The sequence below is a fragment of the Taudactylus pleione genome, unplaced genomic scaffold (assembly GCF_031769625.1).
Source record: "Taudactylus pleione unplaced genomic scaffold, aTauple2 ptg000400l, whole genome shotgun sequence".
Lineage (NCBI taxonomy): Eukaryota > Metazoa > Chordata > Amphibia > Anura > Myobatrachidae > Taudactylus > Taudactylus pleione.
In genome coordinates, this window is record NW_028284802.1 from 465,608 (window position 1) to 491,104 (window position 25,497).

The window sequence follows — 25,497 nt, forward strand, 5'->3', positions numbered from 1 at the left end:
ATCCCTCAACAACACTTATTCCCCACAGTATCCCTCTACAACACTTATTCCCCACAGCATCCCTCTACAACACCTATTCCCCACAGCATCCCTCTACAACACTTATTCCCCACAGCATCCCTCTACAAGACTTATTCCCCACAGCATCCCTCTACAACACTTATTCCCCACAGCATCCCTCTACAACACCGATTCCCCACAGTACCTCTCTACAACACCGATTCCCCACAGCATCCCTCTACAACACTTATTCCCCACAGCATCCCTCTACAACACCTATTCCCCTCAGCATCCCTCTACAACACCTATTCCCCTCAGCATCCTTCTAAAATACCTGGCTTCACAAACCATTTATCTACAACACCTAGTATCATACAGTTACTCTCTATAACACCTGGTGCTTACATAGTATCAAAATTCAAGATCTGTCCCTAACACATTGTTTTTCTACAATTTCTGGCCACACAGTATATCTCCATATCTGGCACTACTAAGTATCATTCCACATTACCTGACCCCACACAGCATCTCTGTATGATGTGTAGTCCCACACGGTATCCTGCCACAACACCTGGCGCCACATACTAACTATCTAGAATGACTGAACACACACATTATTTCTCTACAATACCCGGCCATACACAGTGCCTTTTTACCATGTCTGGCCCCACACAGTGCCTCTGTACCATGTCTGGCCCCACAGTGTCTCTCTACTATGGCTGGCCCAAAACAGTATCTGTCTACAGGTGCCACACATTATATACCTACAACACCTGGTGTCACACATCATATACCTACAACACCTGGTGTCACACATCACATACCTACAACACCTGGTGTTACACATCATATACCCACAACACCTGGTGTTACACATCATATACCCACAACACCTGGTATTACACATCATATTACCTGGTGTTACACATCATATACCTACAACACCTGGTGTTACACATCATATACCCACAACACCTGGTGTTACACATCATATACCCACAACACCTGGTGTCACACATCACATACCTACAACACCTGGTGTCACACATCATATACCTACAACACCTGGTGTTACACATCATATACCCACAACACCTGGTGTTACACATCATATACCTACAACACCTGGCATCACACATCATATACCCACAACACCTGGTGTTACACATCATATACCTACAACACCTGGTGTTACACATCATATACCTACAACACCTGGTGTCACACATCACGTACCTACAACACCTGGTGTCACACATCATATACCTACAACACATGGTGTTACACATCATATACCTACAACACCTGGTGTTACACATCATATACCTACAACACCTGGTGTTACACATCATATACCTACAGTACAACACCTGGTGTTACACATCATATACCTATAACACATGGTGTTACACATCATATACCTACAACACCCGGTGTTACACATCATATACCTACAGTACAACACCTGGTGTTACACATCATATACCTACAACACCTGGTGTCACACATCATATTCCTACAAGACCTGGTGTCACACATCATATACCTACAATACCTTGTGTCACACATCATATACCTACAAGACCTTGTGTCACACATGATATACCTACAACACTTGGTGTCACACATCATATACCTACAACACCTGGTGTCACACATCATAAACCTACAACACCTGGTGTCACACATCATATACCTACAACACCTGGTGTCACACATCATATACCTACAACACCTGGTGTCACACATCATATACCTACAACACCTGGTGTCACACATCATATACCTACAACACCTGGTGTCACACATCATATACCTACAACATCTGGTGTTACACATCATATACCTACAACATCTGGTGTTACACATAATATACCTACAACACCTGGTGTTACACATCATATACCTACAGTACAACACCTGGTGTTACACATCATATACCTACAACACATGGTGTTACACATCATATACCTACAGTACAACACCTGGTGTCACACATCATAAACCAACAACACCGGGTGTCACACATCAAAGACCTACAACACCTGGTGTCACACATCATATACCTACAACACCTGGTGTCACACATCATACACCTACAACACCTGGTGTCACACATCATATACCTACAACACCTGGTATTAAACATCATATACCTACAACATCTGGTGTTACACATCATATACCTACAATACCTGGTGTCACACATCACATACCTACAACACCTGGTGTCACACATCATATACCTACAACACATGGTGTTACACATCATATACCTACAACACCTGGTGTTACACATCATATACCTACAACACCTGGTGTTGCACATCATATACCTACAGTACAACACCTGGTGTTACACATCATATACCTATAACACATGGTGTTACACATCATATACCTAGAACACCTGGTGTCACACATCATATACCTAGAACACCTGGTGTCACACATCATACACTTACAACACCTGGTGTCACACATCATATACCTACAACACCTGGTGTCACACATCATAAACCTACAACACCTGGTGTCACACATCATAAACCTACAACACCTGGTGTCACACATCATATACCTACAACACCTGGTGTCACACATCATATACCTACAACACCTGGTGTCACACATCATATACCTACAACATCTGGTGTTACACATCATATACCTACAACATCTGGTGTTACACATAATATACCTACAACACCTGGTGTTACACATCATATACCTACAGTACAACACCTGGTGTTACACATCATATACCTACAACACATGGTGTTACACATCATATACCTACAGTACAACACCTGGTGTCACACATCATAAACCAACAACACCGGGTGTCACACATCATAGATCTACAACACCTGGTGTCACACATCATATACCTACAACACCTGGTGTCACACATCATACACCTACAACACCTGGTGTCACACATCATACACCTACAACACCTGGTGTCACACATCATATACCTACAACACATGGTGTTACACATCATATACCTACAACACCTGGTGTCACACATCATATACCTACAACACCTGGTGTCACACATCATATACCTACAACACCTGGTGTTACACATCATATACCTACAACACCTGGTGTTACACATCATATACCTACAACATCTGGTGTCACACATCATATACCTAGAACATCTGGTGTCACACATCATATACCTACAACACCTGGTGTTACACATCACATACCTACAACACCTGGTGTTACACATCACATACCTACAACACCTGGTGTCACACATCATATACCTACAGTACAACACCTGGTGTTACACATCATAAACCTACAGTACAACACCTGGTGTTACACATCATAAACCTACAACACCTGGTGTCACACATCATAAACCTACAACACCTGGTGTCACACATCATATACCTACAACACCTGGTGTCACACATCATATACCTACAACACCTGGTGTCACACATCATATACCTACAACATCTGGTGTTACACATCATATACCTACAACATCTGGTGTTACACATAATATACCTACAACACCTGGTGTTACACATCATATACCTACAGTACAACACCTGGTGTTACACATCATATACCTACAACACATGGTGTTACACATCATATACCTACAGTACAACACCTGGTGTCACACATCATAAACCAACAACACCGGGTGTCACACATCATAGATCTACAACACCTGGTGTCACACATCATATACCTACAACACCTGGTGTCACACATCATACACCTACAACACCTGGTGTCACACATCATATACCTACAACACATGGTGTTTCACATCATATACCTACAACACCTGGTGTTACACATCATATACCTACAACATCTGGTGTCACACATCATATACCTAGAACACCTGGTGTCGCAAACACCTACAACACCTGGTGTCACACATCATATACCTACAACACATGGTGTTACACATCATATACCTACAACACCTGGTGTCACACATCATATACCTACAACACCTGGTGTCACACATCATATACCTACAACACCTGGTGTTACACATCATATACCTACAACACCTGGTGTTACACATCATATACCTACAACATCTGGTGTCACACATCATATACCTAGAACATCTGGTGTCACACATCATATACCTACAACACCTGGTGTTACACATCACATACCTACAACACCTGGTGTTACACATCACATACCTACAACACCTGGTGTCACACATCATATACCTACAGTACAACACCTGGTGTTACACATCATATACCTACAACACCTGGCCCTGCACAACATTTCTATAAACATGGACATCACACAGGATATAGACATACATGTAGCGGTATCTACTGATAAGAAAAAATAATTATATGATAATAAAAAAAATTACAAAGATGTATTTAAATACATTGCACAACACAGGACTGTTCAATACAGTTCTGTTGTCTACAGTCACAAAGCTCTATACAGTATATGTTATGTCACATCTCAGAACAGCGTTAAGATTCCTAATATAATAAAGTTCAAAGCCGTGTGACCCTTCTAATCACAATGTAATAATCACCTAAGCAGTATGACAGCTGTAACAGAATAACAAACCATTGTAGCATGTCGCTATACAGTTAGTGAGCTTTATATCAGAGAGCAGCGACCCGTGGAATGCCGCTAGGAGGGTATGCTAGGTCTTGTAGTTCCACAAGAGCTTGCAAAGCCATAAATAAGCCTCCTGTATACAGGGAAGAGAACTTTGGGCCTGATTCAGAGCCGGACGCTATTCGCGCTTGCTCGTTCAGAAAAAGGGACCGGCTATTTAAATTGAGCGCTCGCTCTTTGCGGTCTGTTGACGCCTCTATGTCTGAGCGAGCGAACGAAACATGCGCTCGCTATTTTGTAAAGACGCCCCCTGGCCGCTCACATCATACGTCATCTCCGCTATTAGATTAATCGAGTACATCGAAAGGCGTCTGAACTGCTCGCTATTCTTGTGGTAGCATTTTCCTACCGCAATCATACGAACAGTTCAGGCTAAGAAACAACCAAGTGACGTGTCCGATGACGCTGCTTTGTTAATTATGCACACCCTTAAAACGCCCGTTTTGACCGTTTGGCACGCCTGCGTTCGGATCTCCACTCCCCGTTCACAAGCACCTTCCCCTGTTACCACCCACAAACGCCTCATCCTGTCACTCAAATTAGCAGGCCCTCGCTATTTTGCGAGCGCTCGATTTCCGACCGCACTGACTGGTTGGCGCATGAGCATTACGACCCATACGCACGCGCAGATGTGCGAACATCGCTCGGAGCGAACGAGCGGCCGCTTACGAGCGGCTCTGAATCAGGCCCTGTGTACTATAACGTGTTTAGGAAATTTAAGGCTTAACAGCTATTTTTGGGCTACAAGCGCAGCGTGAGCTGACAGGCGGACATGACCTGACAGGCGGACATGACCTGACAGGCGGACATGAGCTGACAGGCGGACATGAGCTGACAGGCGGACATGACCTGACAGGCGGACATGAGCTGACAGGCGGACGTGAGCTGACAGGCGGACGTGAGCTGACAGGCGGACGTGAGCTGACAGGCGGACGTGAGCTGACAGGCGGACATGAGCTGACAGGCGGACATGACCTGACAGGCGGACGTGAGCTGACAGGCGGACGTGACCTGACAGGCGGACATGACCTGACAGGCGGACGTGACCTGACAGGCGGACATGAGCTGACAGGCGGACGTGACCTGACAGGCGGACATGAGCTGACAGGCGGACATGAGCTGACAGGCGGACATGAGCTGACAGGCGGACATGAGCTGACAGGCGGACATGACCTGACAGGCGGACATGAGCTGACAGGCGGACATGACCTGACAGGCGGACGTGAGCTGACAGGCGGACGTGAGCTGACAGGCGGACGTGAGCTGACAGGCGGACGTGACCTGACAGGCGGACGTGACCTGACAGGCGGACATGAGCTGACAGGCGGACATGAGCTGACAGGCGGACATGAGCTGACAGGCGGACATGAGCTGACAGGCGGACATGACCTGACAGGCGGACATGAGCTGACAGGCGGACGTGACCTGACAGGCGGACATGACCTGACAGGCGGACGTGACCTGACAGACGGACGTGAGCTGACAGGCGGACGTGACCTGACAGGAGTGCCGAGACACAAAAACATACTGTTCAGTCAGAAAAATTCATTTTATATTCTGCAGTCATCAGGGGGGAACTACAGTAAGGAAAAAAATATGCAGGAACCAGAAATTTGTACAAATGAGTATCACAGTTGGAGTAGAATGTGTTGCAGTGAATGGTACACCCTGGCTAAGCGGAGAGTGGAGGATTAGCGCTATTTTGAGATCGATCTTTCATTACAATTTATATTTGAGTGGCAGTGGCGCCCTCCCCGCGGTGTCACCCGCTGCAGGGAGGAATGCTGTGTGCGTGGCATAGCAGCGCACTGCCAAAAATAGAGGGTGTGGCCTCACAGGCATGGGTGTAGCCAAACATGAAGGGGCGTGGTCTCACAGCCCGAACCCCCGTGGTCCCGTGCTTCTACTGGTGGGGGTGTGTGCAGGAGGTGCGGACTCCTCTGTGGGCAGTGCCGGCTCCCTCACAGTGTCAGAAGCCGAGTGCTGCACTTAATACTACACCCAGGTGCGGCCTGCACCCCCCTTGTGACGCCATTGGTGGGTGGCACCATGATGCATATACAGAGATGACAAACAAAAAAAAACAATTCTATTATAGATGTCATGTCAGGTTCACTGCTGAGTCTGTGGGCCTGATTCAGAGCCGCTCGTTCGCTCCGAGCGATGTTCACACAACTGCGCATGCGTATGGGTTGTAATACGCATGCTCGAACCAGTCATTGCGGTCGGAAATTGTGTGCTCGCAAAATAACGAGTGGGTGGTAACAGGGGAAGGTGCTTGAAAACGGGGAGTTGAGATCCGAACGCAGGTGTGCCAAACGGTCAAAACGGGCGTTTAATGGGAGTGCATAATTAATAAAGCAGCGTCATCGACCACGTCACTTGGCTGTCTTTTAGCCTGAATTGCTCGCATGATTGCGGTAGGAAAATGCTACCACATGAATAGCAAGCAGTTCATATGCTGTTCGATGTACTCGATTAATCTAATAAATAGCGGAGATGACGGATGATGCGAGCAGCCAGGGGGCGTTTTTTTCAAAATTGCGAGCACGTGTTTCGTTCGCTCGTTCAGACATAGAGGCGTCAACAGACTGCAAAGAGCGAGCGCTCTATTTAAATATCCGGCCCCTTTTTCTGAACGAGCGAGCGCAAATAGCGTACGGATCGTTATACGCATGCGCGAACCAGTCAGTGCGGTCGAAATTCATGTGCTCGCAAAATAGCGAATGCCTGAAAATTTGAGTGACAGAATGAGGCGTATGTGGGTGGTAACAGGGGAAGGTGGTTGAAAACGGGGAGTGGAGATCAGAACGCAGGCGTGCTTAAAGGTCAAAACGGGCGTTTTATGGGTGTGCATAATTACTAAAGCAGCGTCATCGACCACGTCACTGGGTTATTTTATAGACAGAACTGCTCGCATGATTGTGGTAGGAAAAACCAACCACAAGAATAGCGAGCAGTTCATACCCTGGTCGATGTACTCGATTAATCTAATAAATAGCGGAGATGACGGATGATGCGAGCAGCCAGGGGGCGTTTTTTTCAAAATTGCGAGCGCATGTTTCGTTCGCTCGTTCAGACATAGAGGCGTCAACAGACCGCAAAGAGCGAGCGCTCTATTTAAATATCCGGCCTTTTTCTGAACGAGCGAGCGCAAATAGCGTCCGGCTCTGAATCAGGCCCAGTGTACGCAGCCGCTGAGCCAACATATGCAAATGCCGCAGCCGCCGGGATTTATACTGTGACGCCCCCCATGTGGCTTAGCAAATCCACTGCGTACAGAGCATCGGTCGCAGACCATTTCATTATCACAGTGCTGACTGACCCCGTAGCTAATCTGAATGGGCCGTCGGAACTGAGACGCCGAAGCCATTTTCACTGCATAGGAGATCGAAGACGCAGGCTGTGATGCGTCCCGACACGACCGTCACACGTCTGCGTTTTTTGCCGCCACTCCCAAATGCGTCCCCCCAAATGGAGTGTCTGTCAGTCACACTGCGAGTAAAAAGTTGCTGCGGGCGAATACGGTAATGAACCTTGACGCGTGCGCAGTGCGACTTATACACATGCGCAGTTTACTGTTACTTGTTCAACTGCGAAACTGTCGTACGTCTCTGAATTCAGGCCCAATATACAGGACTGTACTGTACTAAACATCGTCACTCCTTCAGTGTTCAGGCGCCACCGGATATTTCGCTCGCTAAATGACCGATTTAAATAGCCTAATGGTAGCAGCAGTCCCGACTACAGCTGAATCCCATTATACACAGTATATAATCTTATTGGGCACCACATACAGAACATTTTGTGCGTATTATAAACAGGTTAATAACAGCTTTATACATCTAGGCCTGTGGTGGGCGTCTATGGAGATAATCAGGCTGATATTCCACTTCACAGAGGATGGGAGAGCGATGACATTGTACGTTATAACTGGGATGTACTAATTAAGACATGGCATATATTTGTATGATTAACGAGCACTGTCACATTTCATGTAAATCACATATCTTATCATACAGCAAACATCTGCCGTCAGTAATGTAGTGTGACAATCCCATATAGCTGCCATTTCCTCTTAATGCTTGTTAAGATGGAGTTATGTGTTTATTGCTCATTCCTAGCACCATGCTGGGGCACCGTACTCATATTTATATTTATGCCCAATACTCATTACTGTCAGCAAGGCTACACTCCCCTTCCCAAAATCCACACTCAGATGTATACTTACTAAAGTGAGGGTTTATGGAAGTGGAGGAGTTGCCCATAGCAACCGTGTGCAGTCTCCGACACGGGCCCCCTCCTCTCTGTCCGGCAGCGCACTGAGCCGTGCGCGGCCAGCGCCGGACTTATAGACTCTGGGCACTAGAGTCAATAGAGTATGCGCAGGTCACCTGTACTGCGCATGCGCAAGTTGTTTTTACTTCGCCGGATCCCCGCACCAAGTGACCACGCCCCCCAAAAATGGGCGTGGTCACTTAAAAATGGGGCGTGTCAACATGACACACCCCTTTATTTTCACACTGAACATTCTTATCCATATGCACCTTAACCCCAGTAGCACCCCTTATACAGTACCCCCAGTATGCAGTTGTGGTCCCTCTTATGCAGGCCCATAGTAGTGCCCCTTATACAGTATCCCCAGTAGTGGTCCCCCTTATACAGCCCCCAATTAGTTCCCCTTACTCAGTACCCCCAGTAGTGCCCCCCCCAAATGCAGTGCCCCATGTAGTGTTCGCCCTTATGCAGTGCCCCCAGTAGCAGTCCCCACAATGCAGTGCGCCCAGTAGTGGTATCCCCTTATGCAGTGCCCTTTATATGGTGCCCCCAGTAGTAGTCCCCCCCCTGTGCAGTGCCCTTTATATAGTGCCCCCAGCAGTAGTCCCCCCCCCCCCCCGCAGTTTTCCCAGTAGTGGTTCCCTTATGAAGGCACCCAGTAGTGATCCCCCTATCCAGTGCCCACTGTAGTGGCCCTTCCTATTATTGCCCCCAGTAGTGGTCCCGCGAGTGCAGTGCCTCTAGTAGTAGGCCCCTTGGGAGGGAACTGCCCCCAGTGGTAGTTCCCTCCCAAGTAGTAGTCCCCAGTAGAGGTTCCCCTCCCGATTAAATGCCCCCAGCAGAGGTCCTCCCAATAATGGTGCCCCCAGTAGTAGCCACCCCTCCCCCGTTGTGCCCCCACCCCAAGTAGAGGTCCCCCCAGTAGTAGCCACCCCCCTCCCCCGTTGTACCCCCAGTAGTGCAAATAGGTTAAAAAAAAATCTATATAAAAATATACTTACCTGAATCCACGCTGCTGCTGCTCCGGTCCGCGACGCCGCTCCCGCCGCCTGCCAGTCCTCCCGGGCTGGCGCGCTCAGCATTATGGGACAGACGTCATGACGTCTGTCCCATTACCCACTGCAGGAGCCGGACGGAAGTCCGGCTCTTGCAGTGGGTGCTGCAGCAGTCAATGAGAGTCTATCTGACTCTCATTGGCTGCTGTTTAACACACGCATCGCTGCCAGCGCTGGCGGCGATGCGTGTGTTATGCACAGCCTCCCGCCTCTATTCTTGGTGAATAGATATGAGAACAGTAAGGTTTATTCAACAATACAAGTGCACAGAAATGCTGTTTTGTGACATCAGACTCCTAGGGGTAAATTTACTAAAGTTAGTTTTTTTTTTTAGAAGTGAGTTTTAGAAGAGATGTTGCCCATAGCAACCAATCAGATTCTAGCTATTATCTTCTAGAAGGTGCTAGTTAAATGTTAAGTAGAATCTGATTGGTTGTTATGGGCAACATCTCTTCTAAAACTCACTTCTTACCCCCTATAGTCACACTATTGGACCCTTTTTACATGTAGGCTTAATGAGGTGTGGGTGAAGATTGACGCACCGTTGGGGGCGGGGTATAATAATATGCGCCGTCTGATTGATGGGGTGGAATAGATCAGGGGGCGTATTCAGAAACTAGCTTTCTCTTAGCAGGATGACATTAAGCGCTATGGAGTATGTTGGCACTATACAACGTAAGTGTCAATAATTGAAATGAAATAAAAGGGTTGAGAGAAGACATTAATGAGGCCGTATCTTGCTTTACAGGCGATTGTCATTTTCTTTGTCATTTTCTGAACAAAAATGGGGACTTGATGTATCCGCCACACTTTACTTCAACTCCATATGCAGAAAATAGCATTTCTAACATCTGATAAATCTAAACGAATACACAAGACTGACTCTTAAACATGAGAATGAGCTATTGTTATTATTAACAGGTTCTGTTATTAAAATAAGAACTAAGAAGTGCTTATACCAATAATTTATTTATTTTATTTATTACCAGTTATTTATATAGCGCACACATATTCCACAGCGCTTTACAGAGAGCATTTGGCCACTCACATCAGTCCCTGCCCCAGTGGAGCTTACAATCTATATTCCCTATCACATGCTCACACACTAGGGTTAATTTTGTTGGGAGCCAATTAACCTGCCAGTATATGTTTGGAGTGTGGGAGGAAACCGGAGTACCCGGAGGAAACCCACGCATGCACAGGGAGAATATACAAACTCCACACAGTTAGGGCCGAGGTGAGAATCGAACCCATGACCTCAGTTGTTGTGAGGCAGTAACGCTAACCATTACACCGTCTGTGCTGCCCTAATTGGACCTATCCACACTTCCCAACTCTCCCCGATTGTCAGAGAGACACCCTGACATGGTATGCACTCGGGAAGCCAGCGGACCTAATCCCAACAGCCAACTGTCATATCCCGGCAAGGGTCTAAAGACAAGCGCCCATATGCTGACACCTGTCATTAGACATACGCTGGGAGCCTGACGCCCGGCATCGAAGGAACGGCGGGCGCCGCGCGCGGATAGCCGCGCGGGGGGGGCGGGGGTGTTAGGTTTAGGGTTCCCAGGGGGGACTTAGGGTTAGGCACCCCCCGGGAGGTTAGGGTTAGGCATTCCCCGGGGGGACTTAGGTTTAGGCGGTGGGGAAGGGGGGGTTAGGCTTAGGCACTTAGAGGGGGATTAGGGTTACGCCCTGGGGGGGAAGGTTAGGGTTAGGCACCCCTAAGGGAGAGTTAGGGTTAGGGGGTAGAAATAGGTTAGAGAATACTTACCTTGACGATCGGGATTTCAACAGCCGGGCATGGGTCCGGCGGTAAATCATACTGATTCCCCTGAATAGCAGCAATCTCCCTGACTCCCTGAAGAGTCCAGCAATCTCCCTGATTGCACCTTACCCCCATTATGTAGTTGCTATATACATGGACAAAAAATAAATCAGAGATATATACATTCAAATGGGATCATCAGTGGCCTTTCCCTGCATTGGGTATACGGCACAATGATCCCTATGGCTACAGGCATTTTCATATAAGGTTCCTCATGGCCACTTGCATGGAACCCCCTGTAAAACACACAATACATGAGCAAGCCCTGAACAGTATCAGCGTGTTCTCATCAACATGTAGATCTTACTGACTGCTTTGGGGCCATACTTACCTACTCTCTCGGGAGTCTCTGGAGTCTACCGATTCGCCCCACACCCCGAAAGAGTAGACAAATCTACCGCATCCCGCCCACTTCCTAGTGAAGTGGGCAGGATGAGGAGATTTTCCGAGACGTTTGCAGGTCCATATGGAGGGGGCGTGGCTACTTGGCGTGAATTGCATCATTTAGCCGCGACCCCCTCCGCGACCCACAAATCACGGGGGGTTTCCTGTAAAGGGGGTGGGGCCTAATGCCAGCTATTGTCTGGCCCCGCCCCCCAAAGATGGAAGAAGCAGGTCCTCTCCGGCTGCTCCCGGAATGCTGCCCTGCATAGTCGGTAAGTATGCTTTGGGGCTCATTTACATTTGGATGTAAGTTAGTATTATTACACACCCCTCAGATGTAGCAGTACACACCCCTCAGATGTAGCAGTACACGCCCCTCAGAAGTAGCAGTACACGCCCCTCAGATGTAGCAGTACACGCCCCTCAGAAGTAGCTGTACACGCCCCTCAGATGTAGCAGTACACGCCCCTCAGATGTAGCAGTACACACCCCTCAGAAGTAGCAGTACACGCCCCTCAGATGTAGCAGTACACGCCTCTCAGATGTAGCAGTACACGCCCCTCAGATGTAGCAGTACACGCCCCTCAGATGTAGCAGTACACGCCCCTCAGAAGTAGCAGTACACGCCCCTCAGATGTAGCAGTACACGCCCCTCAGATGTAGCAGTACACGCCCCTCAGATGTAGCAGTACACGCCCCTCAGAAGTAGCAGTACACGCCCCTCAGATGTAGCAGTACACGCCCCTCAGATGTAGCAGTACACGCCCCTCAGATGTAGCAGTACACGCCCCTCAGATGTAGCAGTACACGCCCCTCAGATGTAGCAGTACACTCCCACTTTACCGCCGCGCTCGTAGGTGCTGCTGTCACACTCTCCCTGAAATGCTTTTTCAAAAGTAGACAAGTATGGACCTATCACCACCGGAGCCTGGGGTTTATCACTACACTCAACATACAAATCTGCCACTGGGTAGCTACCAAGCTACTGGGTGCGTCCACTTACATAGCAGCCTCTAAACCCAGTGCAGGATGTTTTGCTAAAATTATTCCTATACTGATTAACCTTACCAAGGGTGAAACAGTCTGCCTGTAGGCCATCCTGTCTCTGCCCTGCCCGCTCTGCCAGTGGCTGGGTAGTGCATCAATTTAAAGGGATGGCATATAAATTGCATATCCACAAGCCTTTGCTGCAGAGCGACTCCTTTGCAAACCCTTAAGTGCAAAGACTGAGGGCCTGATTCAAACCCGCTCGCTATCAGCAGTGCGCTCGCTATTGCCGATGTTTGCTAACCTGCGCATGTGTCTGTATCGCAGTGCACGTGCGCAAACTACACAATGCGATCATAGATCGCTCGCTCGCCCAGCACAGCCAGCCCAGGGTAATGAGTGACAGGAGAGGCTGTATGTGAGTGGTGACAGGAGCAGTCCAGTAAGAACGGGGGGTTGGATTTGCGAACACAGGCGTTCCCGAGTGTTCTAACGCTGTTTTCGAGGCGTGCATAAATAACAGGCAGCGTCATAGTGCACGTCACTTGGCTTTTTTTTACACTGATTTCCTCGCAATGCTTGCGGTGGGGTAAAGCAACCTCAAGCACTGCGTTAGCATCCGATGGTGCTCGATGTACCAATGTTTTAATACACTTTAATACAGTGCGACTGGGCGTACGCTCAGACAAAGTGGCCGCTCGCTAAGACATGGTGGGCATGCTTATGCCTTGGCGAGCGTTCGCTTCCCGTGGCGTCACTTTGACAAATTTGCATACACATCCAGCGAGCGTACGCAGACAGCGACCGGGTCTGAATCAGGCCCTGAATGCGCCAGGAATCAGGAGGATATAACCAGTTTTTAACCAAATTCCACTTCAACTGAAACACTAAACGACTTGTCCAAGTCATACAAATCTTTATTTTCTGCCCATTTTAGCACATGAAACACTGTGGGCCAGATTCAGAGATGGACGCTGTCTGAGCGACGGCCAAGATCCCTTACGCAGCGGTTGTGTGAAAATATGCTAATGCTGAAGCCGCCGGGATTTGTATCGAGATGCCGCTAGCATTCGCTGGTGCCTTAACCACTGCATGCGAATTTGCTGGCGCAGGCTGAGACACGCCCCCCCCAAAAACGGTTGAGACACGCCTGCATTTCAGCCGCCACCGCCCCGCTACCTCCCCGTCTATCATTCACACTCGCTGCAATCGCCGTTGGTAATGGAACTTGGCGCGTGCGCAGTGAGATTCATATGCATGCGCAGTATTAAAAAGATCGTGCAACTGCGCAATCATCGCCATTGCGCCCGACTCTGAATTGGGCCATGTGTTATCACTTTCCAAAAACTAAAATGGCCCCGATTCCGATCCAGACGCAATTGCCAATTGTATTTGCGATTTCACTCACGCTGCGATTGCGAATATATGCTAATGACTCTGACATATTTACCCAAGAATAGGGACGCCCACTGCTGCCTCCTCTTATCCGTCCGACGACGTGCAATAACGCAAACATCGGAAACATTGACGCAGACCGGGCGCCCATCGACCTTCTGAGAAGTTGTCTCAAACAGAGCGGCTCTGCTGACACGCAGCTGCGAGCAAGATGGCAGTGGATAATTTATGCACGTCCAGAAAACAGTGTCTAAATGGACCTGACGCGCCTGCGTTTCTGTAGCCACCCCCCCCGTTACCTCCCCCGAACGCAAACTACCTGTCAATCACTTTGTGAGTAAATCCTCTTTGTGACCGAAATTACGGCTGCATGTTCGCAGTGCGGTTTTATATAATGGCCGACGATCACTAAATCTGCGTAAAACATGCTTTGCATGTGGATCTGAATCAGGACCAAAATCCTTACAATTACATGGTTGCTATTCAGAAGTATTACTAAGAAAATAAATGAGCTATTATTATTCCCTGCTGGCACTAATAATACTGGTGACTGCAGCCCACCAATCATGGTGCTGAGGAGACTCCGGTAGTGTGATGAGTGGATGGTCCCTGTTACAGGACCAAGGACGGAGGACTGGTAAGGTCGCTTCTGTTTGTAGAATCCGGCCACCTAGATGACGGGTCCGAACGCGCCCTTAATTAGGCTAATAAAGGAAGGGTGAATATTTTACTGTAAAGAAAGAGCAGTCATAATAGGTTTTCATACATTAGGGACGGGGAAGACAGAAGACATAAAGCCATTGCATATAATTAGGTTACAATTAGATTTCAAATCAATATAAAGGGACTTAATGGGACTTTTTATTCCCAGTAATGACCCAGAGATGAAGACTCCTTACAAATGAATGAAGTAAATGACTTTGTATGCTGGATGGGGAGTATTACAGACATACGTTTTCTTTATAAAGAAACTGTTTTGAATACAATTAATTTATTTGAAAAGGTTTTGCCACCTTGAAATGACTCTAATTAACTGGCTTGTAGGGGCACTCTAAGAGATGAGGGGTCCCGTGTGCAGTGGGCCTCCCCCCATGCAGCGACTCGGCGGCCAGTGTTTCCCATTGGCACATCCACCTTTCTAGTGATGCATAAAGAAGAAACCATAGGCGAAACTGGGGGGTGGTCCGGGGGTGCACAGGACCACCCATTAGCTGCTGCACATGCTCGGCAACAGCTCTTCCCACAACAAGCTGCAAAACAGAGGAACAGGAGGTAAGTACTGGCGACGACTGCAGGAATGAAGGGGGGGGGGATTGTACCTGTGCACAGTGCTAAGAAGGGAGGGGGGATTGTAGCTGTGCACAGTGCTGAGGGGGGAAGGGGTGATATGAGCTGTGCAGAGGGGGGAGGGGGGTATTGGAGCTGTGCACAGTGCTGAGGGGGGGGACGGGGGTATTGGAGCTGTGCACAGTGTTGAGGGGAGAGGGGGGATTGGAGCTGTGTACAGTGCTGAGGGGAGAGGGGGGATTGGAGCTGTGTACAGTGCTGAGGGGAGAGGGGGGGATTGTAGCTGTGCACAGTGCTGAGGGGAGAGGGGGGGGTTTGGAGCTGTGTACAGTGCTGAGGGGAGAGGGGGGATTGGAGCTGTGTACAGTGCTGAGGGGAAAGGGGGGGATTGTAGCTGTGCACAGTGCTGAGGGGGGAAGGGGTGATTTGAGCTGTGCAGAGGGGGAGGGGGGTATTGGAGCTGTGCACAGTGCTGAGGGGAGAGGGGGGGATTGGAGCTGTATACAGTGCTGAGGGGAGAGGGGGGATTGGAGCTGTGCACAGTGCTGAGGGGAGAGGGGGGGATTGGAGCTGTGCACAGTGCTGAGGGGAGAGGGGGGATTGGAGCTGTGCACAGTGCTGAGGGGAGAATTGGAGCTGTGTACAGTGCTGAGGGGAGAGGGGGGGATTGGAGCTGTGCACAGAGCTGAGGGGAGAGGGGGGGATTGGAGCTGTGCACAGTGCTGAGGGGAGAGGGGGGATTGGAGCTGTGTACAGTGCTGAGGGGAGAGGGGGGAATTGGAGCTGTGTACAGTGCTGAGGGGAGAGGGGGGGATTGGAGCTGTGTACACTGCTGAGGGGAGAGGGGGGGATTGGAGCTGTGTACAGTGCTGAGGGGAGAGGGGGGGATTGGAGCTGTGCACAGTGCTGAGGGGGGAATTGGAGCTGTGTACAGTGCTGAGGGGAGAGGGGGTATTGGAGCTGTGCACAGTGCTGAGGGGAGAGGGGGGGATTGGAGCTGTGTACAGTGCTGAGGGGAGAGGGGGGGATTGGAGCTGTGTACAGTGCTGAGGCAGGGATTGGAGTTAACTGCACAGGGCTGGGGGGGACTGGAGCTGACTGCACAGAGGGCGGGGGGGTTTAGAGGTGAACTGCAAAGGGCGATAGGGGTTGGAGTTAACACGAATGACGCAGATGCACACTGTGGCTGGGGGAATGGGGCAGAGAGAGACACACTGGGGTTGGGGCAATGGGGCTGAGAGACGCACAGAGGGGTCAGGGAAATGGGGCAGAGAGACACACTGGGGCAGAGAGACACACACTGGGGTCGGGGAAATGGGGCTGAGAGACACACTGGGGCAGAGAGACACACACTGGGGTTGGGGCAATGGGGCTGAGAGACGCACAGAGGGGTCAGGGAAATGGGGCAGAGAGACGCACACTGGGGCAGGGGGAATGAGGCTGAGAGCCACAGGTGGGCCTAAGGATGGAGAAGCGCAGGGGGTCCTGGGGATGGAAAGAGACCAGGGGGCCTGGAGATAGACAGACATGGAGGCCTGGAGATAAAGAGACACAGAGAGCCTGGAGAACCACAGGGGAGCCTGCGGATGGAGACATTGGGGGTCTGGAGTAACACAGGGGGGCCTGGAGAGACACAGAAGTTTGATCAGGGAAATTCACATTTTTCCTGCACAAAAGCTCCTGCTACTACAGTATATATTATCTGGTTATGATGATGACATGGGTTATATTTCTACGTAAACAGGCATCTTCCAGACAATGTGATCTCCTACATGAATAGTGAATACCGGCTGAAGACGCTGCCCAGTGAGGCTCAAATTCCTCAGAGGTTCCCCGTTGCAGAGAAACCACCATATAGGGAAGAAAAGACTTTCAAACTGACTGGGGCCCCGAAAACCCGCCTAGGGGTGACACCAAGGTGACAGGAGGCGGGTGCTGCACTGTAGCATTATGTGCAGCACTCGGCTCCTGACAGTGTGAGGGAGCCGGCACTGCACAGTGCTCACCCGTACTTCTTCCACACACCAGAACACTGGGGTTCGGCTGCGAGGCCATTCCTCCTTCTCAAGTGACCACACCCCCTGATCATGAGGCCACGCCCCCTTTTTGTGGCGCGTTGCTACGCCGCGCACACAACATACCTTCTTACTCCGGGTGACACCATGGGGAAGGGCGCCACTGGTGATTTTTTCCCAATATCTGACATGGTGCTAAAACTGGGACCACCCATTACCAGATCTCTAGTTTTGCCTATGGAAGAAACATACACAGTGCCAGAGTGTTTATTACCTCTTGTGCTTGTGCCACCTGTACGAATACATAGCTGGAAAGATGGCACAGCCAGGAGCAAGAATAGAGGTGCCGCTGCATGGACACACTGGCGATTCTCTTCAGGGTGTAGGGCAAGTGGCGTGGGGTCCCCCTATACCCATGGGCCTGGGTACATCACACACCCTGCACCCATTATAGATACCCAATGGCATGGACATGCCCTCAATCAACTTTTACCTGATACATAACTTAGCTTTTCTGTCGTGAAGTTATAAGACAGTTACTTATAGCACTTTCCCTGTGGGAGCGCATTCTCCCATAGCACTACAGCATCTGCCCTTTCTTATAGTTCATCTCCTATTTCTTTACATCCAAGTACGGATTCTACTGCTCACAGCTGCCGCCTTTACTGCCGATTCAGGCCATGAAGCTCTCTCAGTGCCTGCTCCTGACCACTGGAACTCTCTTACTCTACTCCAGCATCTAAATCAATCACTCTATAGTTCCTCAGTGCCTGTCCCTGACCTCTGGAATTCTCTCCCTCTATTCTGGCATCTAAATCAATCACTCTATAGTTCCTCACTACCTGTCCCTGGCCTCTGGAATTCTCTCCCTCTATTCTGGCATCTAAATCAAGCGCTCTATAGTTTCTAAGTGCCTGCTCCTGACCTTTGGAACTCTTGCTCTATTCCAGCATCTAAATCAATCGCTCTATAGTCTTTCTGTGCCTGCTCCTAAACTCTGGAATCCTCTCCCTCCACTCCAGGATCTAAATCAATCAATCTATAGTTTCTCAGTGCCAGCTCCTGACCTTTGGAACTCTCTCCCTCTATTCTGGCACCTAAATCAATCGCTCTGTAGTTTCCTGGTGTCTTCTCCTGACTCTGGAATTCTTTCCCTCTATTCCAGCATCTAAATCAATCGCTCTATAGTTTCTCTGCGTCTCCTTCTGACCTCTGAAACGCTCTCCCTTTACTCCAGCATCTAAATTAATCACTTTATAGTTTCTCAGTGTCTGCTCCTGACCTCTGGAACTCTCTTAACTCTACTCTGGCATCTAAATCAATCGCTCTATAGTGTCAAATTAGAAGCACTACTGCAATCTTTGCCTACACCTGTGTCATATATACCAATCATCCATTTAGATTATAAACTTTTCTGGAGAGAGACTTCAGGCCTAATGTTACACCACTATTGTCTTTATCCCACATAAGGCTTTTTAGGACAAGTTACTTTTGGCTCAGTGGGCACCGACACGCTGATGCCCACATGCCATCAGTGACTAACTACTGGTTTATGGAGTAAAACATATCCACTAAAGTACACTAAGGGGTAGATATATTAAAGTGACAGCTTTTAGAAGTGGAGATGTTGCCCATAGCAACCAATCAGATTCTACGCAACATTTAACTAGCACCTTCTAGAAGACAATAGCTAGAATCTGATTGGTTGCTATGGGCAACATCTCCACTTCTAAAAACTTTCACTTTAGTAAATATACCCTAATAAACATCCAAGGAGGGTTACACTGAACAGCAGAGTCACAATACAGCTCTCTGGGGATTCAATTGGTAACTCTCATTAGAATGAGAATGTATCTCATTCATTTCAAGATCACGCAGCTCAGAGTGGACACTAATCATAATACTCCTTTAACTATTAACACTACCATTGCCATAGTGGTCAGCGTAGGGGGAACAGGAGTGTAAATAAAGAAAACAAACAAGAGATAAAAAAAAAAAAAAACAACAGTTGTAGATAACAAGCTTGAAAATGTGTAACAATGAATAACTAATAACAACTCCGTACATAGGGCCTGATTCAGCAAGGATCGCAAGTGCAAAAACGCACGCACCCGGTCGATTGTTGCATTCTGCGCAGGCATCGCAGTGCGCGTAACAGCTACTGCGATCGGAAGTCACTACGCAGACCCATCGCAGTGGTTGACAGGAAGTACCGTTTGGGGGGGGGTGACGGGGAGGTTGGTTGGCGAAACGCAGGCGTGCCAGTTCGCTTGAATGCCGTTACTGGGGCGTGCAGATACCGACTCTAGATACCGACAGGAAGTTTAGCAGTTTGTGAGTGAGGTCTGACCTGCCTTAATTGTGCGCGAGGCTCCGATGGTACCGATGTTTTCGTAAGACTTGCACGGTATTACGGATGTGAGTAAAGGGAAGTGGGCGTCTTCATGCTGTGCTGCGGCAGCATTGCGATTGCAGTCATTTGCATAATTTCGCAGCAGAACTGCGTACACGCTTGCTGCCGTGATCCTTGCTGAATCAGCCCCTATACTATTTAGGACCGGAATAGATATAACATAATACCGAAGACGAATGCATGTACTGTAATAAGGAATATCTAGCACAGTCCACAAGGGGCAGGGTTTCTGAAAACAATGTAACAATGTAACAAGTCTACTCTGGAGATAAATAAAGGGCCTCATTCAGAGATGGACGCATGACGCTATGCCGATATTTTCGCAGTTGAACGCATACCGATAAACTGCGCATGCGTTTAAGTCGCACTATGCATGCGCCAAGGAACATTACCGTAGCGGCTAGCTGCGACTTTCTGCTTGTGGTGCGATAGACGGTCGGGGAGCATTAGTGGGAGGTAACTGAAACAATCATTTACAAGACGTGTCTCACCCTGCGATTGCGATACCGTACACTGTTGACGTGTCTCCGGCGTCTCAGTTCTTGCGGCCATTTTCAGGAGCCATAGCATTACTCAGAGCAGCGATAATTGAATGATCAACGACCGATGCTGCGTCTTTCTACGAAGTCGCTTGGATTTGCAAAGGCGCAGGTAGCGTCTCAGTGCAAAGCCCGGCGGCTGCGACATTCGCATATTTTCACACAGCGGCTGCGTACACAGATGCAGCGGCTGCGACATAAGCGCGCAACTGTGATTCAGGCCCATAGACCAATACAAGATGAATCCATACAACTTTCATTTCCCAGAGAACAGATAGGTCCTCGGTGCAGGTGGAGTAATCCACTCTGCAGAGAACAGATAGGTCCTCGGTGCAGGTGGAGTAATTCACTCTGCAGAGAACAGATAGGTCCTCGGTGCAGGTGGAGTAATCCACTCTGCAGAGAACAGATAGGTCCTCGGTGCAGGTGGAGTAATCCACTCTGCAGAGAACAGATAGGTCCTCGGTGCAGGTGGAGTAATTCACTCTGCAGAGAACAGATAGGTCCTAGGTGCAGGTGGAGTAATTCACTCTGCAGAGAACAGATAGGTCCTCGGTGCAGGTGGAGTAATCCACTCTGCAGAGAACAGATAGATCCTCGGTGCAGGTGGAGTAATCCACTCTGCAGAGAACAGATAGATCCTCGGTGCAGGTGGAGTAATTCACTCTGCAGAGAACAGATAGGTCCTAGGTGCAGGTGGAGTAATTCACTCCGCAGAGAACAGATAGGTCCTTGGTGCAGGTGGAGTAATTCACTCCACAGAGAACAGATAGATCCTCGGTGCAGGTGGAGTAATTCACTCTGCAGAGGACAGATAGATCCTCGGTGCAGGTGGAGTAATTCACTCTGCAGAGGACAGATAGATCCTCGGTGCAGGTGGAGTAATTCACTCCGCAGAGAACAGATAGGTCCTCGGTGCAGGTGGAGTAATTCACTCCGCAGAGAACAGATAGGTCCTCGGTGCAGGTGGAGTAATTCACTCCGCAGAGAACAGATATGTCCTCGGTGCAGGTGGAGTAATTCACTCTGCAGAGAACAGATAGATCCTCGGTGCAGGTGGAGTAATTCACTCTGCAGAGAACAGATAGGTCCTCGGTGCAGGTGGAGTAATTCACTCCGCAGAGAACAGATAGGTCCTCGGTGCAGGTGGAGTAATTCACTCCGCAGAGAACAGATAGGTCCTCGGTGCAGGTGGAGTAATTCATTTCCCAGAGAACAGATAGGTCCTCGGTGCAGGTGGAGTAATTCACTCCGCAGAGAACAGATAGGTCCTCGGTGCAGGTGGAGTAATTCACTCCGCAGAGAACAGATAGGTCCTCGGTGCAGGTGGAGTATTTCACTCCGCAGAGAACAGATAGGTCCTCGGTGCAGGTGGAGTAATTCACTCTGCAGAGAACAGATAGGTCCTCGGTGCAGGTGGAGTAAATCACTCCGCAGAGAACAGATAGGTCCTCGGTGCAGGTGGAGTAATTCACTCCGCAGAGAACAGATAGGTCCTTGGTGCAGGTGGAGTAATTCACTCCGCAGAGAACAGATAGGTCCTCGGTGCAGGTGGAGTAATTCACTCCGCAGAGAACAGATAGATCCTCGGTGCAGGTGGAGTAATTCACTCCGCAGAGAACAGATAGATCCTCAGTGCAGGTGGAGTAATTCACTCCGCAGAGAACAGATAGGTCCTCGGTGCAGGTGGAGTAAATCACTCCGCAGAGAACAGATAGGTCCTCGGTGCAGGTGGAGTAATTCACTCTGCAGAGAACAGATAGGTCCTCGGTGCAGGTGGAGTAATTCACTCCGCAGAGAACAGATAGGTCCTTGGTGCAGGTGGAGTAATTCACTCCGCAGAGAACAGATAGGTCCTCGGTGCAGGTGGAGTAATTCACTCCGCAGAGAACAGATAGGTCCTCGGTGCAGGTGGGTAATTCACTCCACAGAGAACAGATAGGTCCTCGGTGCAGGTGGAGTAATTCACTCTGCAGAGAACAGATAGGTCCTCGGTGCAGGTGGAGTAATTCACTCCGCAGAGAACAGATAGGTCCTCGGTGCAGGTGGGTAATTCACTCCACAGAGAACAGATAGGTCCTCGGTGCAGGTGGAGTAATTCACTCTGCAGAGAACAGATAGGTCCTCGGTGCAGGTGGGTAATTCACTCCACAGAGAACAGATAGATCCTCGGTGCAGGTGAGTAACTCACTCCGCAGAGAACAGATAGGTCATCGGTGCAGGTGAGTAACTCACTCCGCAGAATATTGTTATTGTGTGTTTTTGCGAGTTGCAAGAAGCGCCTTTCACTAGATCTATTTGCCTTTCACTAGATCTATTTGCCTTTCACTAGATCTATTTGCCTTTCACTAGATCTATCTGCCTTTCACTAGATCTATTTGCCTTTCACCAGATATATCTGCCTTTCACCAGATCTATCTGCCTTTCACTAGATGTATCTGCCTTTCTCTAGCTCTACCTGCCTTTCACTAGATGTATCTGCCTTTCTCTAGCTCTACCTGCCTTTCACTAGATGTATCTGCCTTTCTCTAGCTCTACCTGCCTTTCACTAGATCTATTTGCCTTTCACCAGATCTATCTGCCTTTCACTAGATCTATCTGCCTTTCACTAGCTCTATCTTTCACTAGATCTATCTGCCTTTCACTAGATCTATCTGCCTTTCACTAGATCTATCTGCCTTTCACTAGATCTATCTGCTTTTCATTTGTACACAATTATCCGGCCCCATTCATTTGTTTATGTTTCTTTTTTATCTGTTAAAGTCTTGTGTGATGTAATGATTAGGAGTCCCGAGAGGCAGAGAGCACTAGATTGGCTTCATCTCACACATGGGGGCTTATGTAATAGGGTGCGAGCTGGCACCTCTGTGTAAATTCAGGAGTGTGTTCCCGTATTTTTAAAGCACCAATTATTTTAAAGGCAAGACCAGCTTGTTGGTGATTGCCGCTTTAAAAATATAGGAAGGCTCGCATTAATTCCTTTAGCGGCACAAGCTCGCACCCCTATACATAAGTCTGATGGTCTCCAAAAGGTGCTTCATTAGAGCCTGTGCTCGAAGCTCACACAAACCAGTGTATACCAGGTACATGTATTAGAATGTATGTATGTATATATATATATATATATATATATATATGTATATATATAAAACAAAACCATAAAAAGTACAACAACTTTTCATAAAATTAGATAGTATATACTATTACAGGCTGAGGCAAACTGTGGCACTTCCGATGTTGAACTACAAGGATCAGCATGCCCTACATACCAGTAGTGAGTCTATGAACATCACATTGTATAACTTCGCTATAGAGCTTTACCTTGTTCGGCTTCACAGCTCTCTGCAGGTTCTCTATCCATTTGTCCCGTTCGGCGGCGGAGCGGCAGGCGAAGCACTTGGTACCCGACGCTGTGGTCACCTAGACGGGGGAAAAACAAAACATCGAGAGGCGAGCTTGTACAATTCTCATGGATTGCGAAACTGTGGGTGATTGTCCATGGTGGGGAAAAATAAATGTCACTAATAAAAAGGGGCCACCCCAAATGAACATGAGCGAGCATGTGAATTCATTAGTAACAGGAACATTTTAAAAGATCGGTAGGTAGTCTGGAAAACATGAACTGCTATGGGTCCTGAGGACAGAGCGCGGCCGCTCCTGATCTACACTGCAGGTCTAGCCCGCTACAATCTCTGCCAGCGTATAACAGCGCGCCCTGCGTGTTACATGTGACAGTACCACCACCCTCTTTGCACACATGTTTAGCTTTGTACGTCTTACACTGATGTCTGTGTAACGCGCACACACACACTCTATCACAGTTGTCACCTCAAAACAAAACTCTTGTCCCAGGATGCTGCTGTGCACGGGTTTCACCACCGAGTCTTCATCCAGATTCAGATCCAACGCCTCCGCGGCACTGCTAGGACTGAGCAAGGATTCGTGGGAGTGCGACTCTTTGAATGCCTGCATGAGACGAGCCCTGGGGAAGAGAGGAGAGGTCTGAGAGATGGGCCGCCGAGCTCTCGCCCTGCTTTATGTTGGGTTGGTGATGCCAGCCTCAACTTCTGTGATGTCCGAGAGGACTCTACACAAAACCACCAGGGCTAACCTAGTAGTCCTGAGAAGTAAAATAAAAGCAGCATTAAAGCCTTTAAAGACAGAGCGCTTCCTACCTGTGCATCTCTTAAGAGGGTGTCACACGAGCTGTTTTAGTCTAAAGAACGGATGTAAAATAGGGTCTAATAGGAAACAATCACACTTCAACTGTCCCTGTCATGGTGTTTAGAGTGCTGGTTGAACAGGCGCTTATTTTTCGAGACTCCACTAGAATCAATGCTCAGAGTCTGGAAACAGCGGCTCTTCATCGCTATTAATGCTGTTCGCAGGCTAAGTGACACTGTCAGGGTGACTGTAAGAGGCCCCTGAGTTCACAGTCCCCATCTGACACCACCCAGACAGTGATGTAATACAACAAGGGAGTATCGAGGGGTTAACGCAAAGTATTCTGCCGTGTCCCCCGTTTATAGAAGCAGGAAAGAGTAGAATTTAAATTATACCTTTCATTCACTAACAGAATAGATTATATTTCAAGTTTCCTAGACTTAGATCTCTTTGTCATAGCGTGATACAATATATCATCTCTGACACTTCATATGTTTATACACACACG

The 25,497-nt window shown here is 48.6% G+C and overlaps 1 protein-coding gene across 9 annotated transcripts in view; it reads right to left on the reverse strand.

Annotated features, from left to right (window-relative positions):
- The window catches only part of SYNGAP1 (synaptic Ras GTPase activating protein 1), a 453,461-nt gene that overhangs the window by 146,271 nt on the left and 281,693 nt on the right, over positions 1-25,497 (reverse strand). For all 9 annotated transcript variants that reach the window (XM_088446589.1, XM_088446594.1, XM_088446587.1 and 6 more), the window contains 2 exons: positions 24,654-24,807; positions 24,147-24,245 (listed from right to left, as the gene is read on the reverse strand). In XM_088446589.1, coding sequence (XP_088302715.1) covers positions 24,147-24,245; positions 24,654-24,807 — 253 coding nt within the window. The remainder of the gene's footprint in view (positions 1-24,146; positions 24,246-24,653; positions 24,808-25,497) is intronic.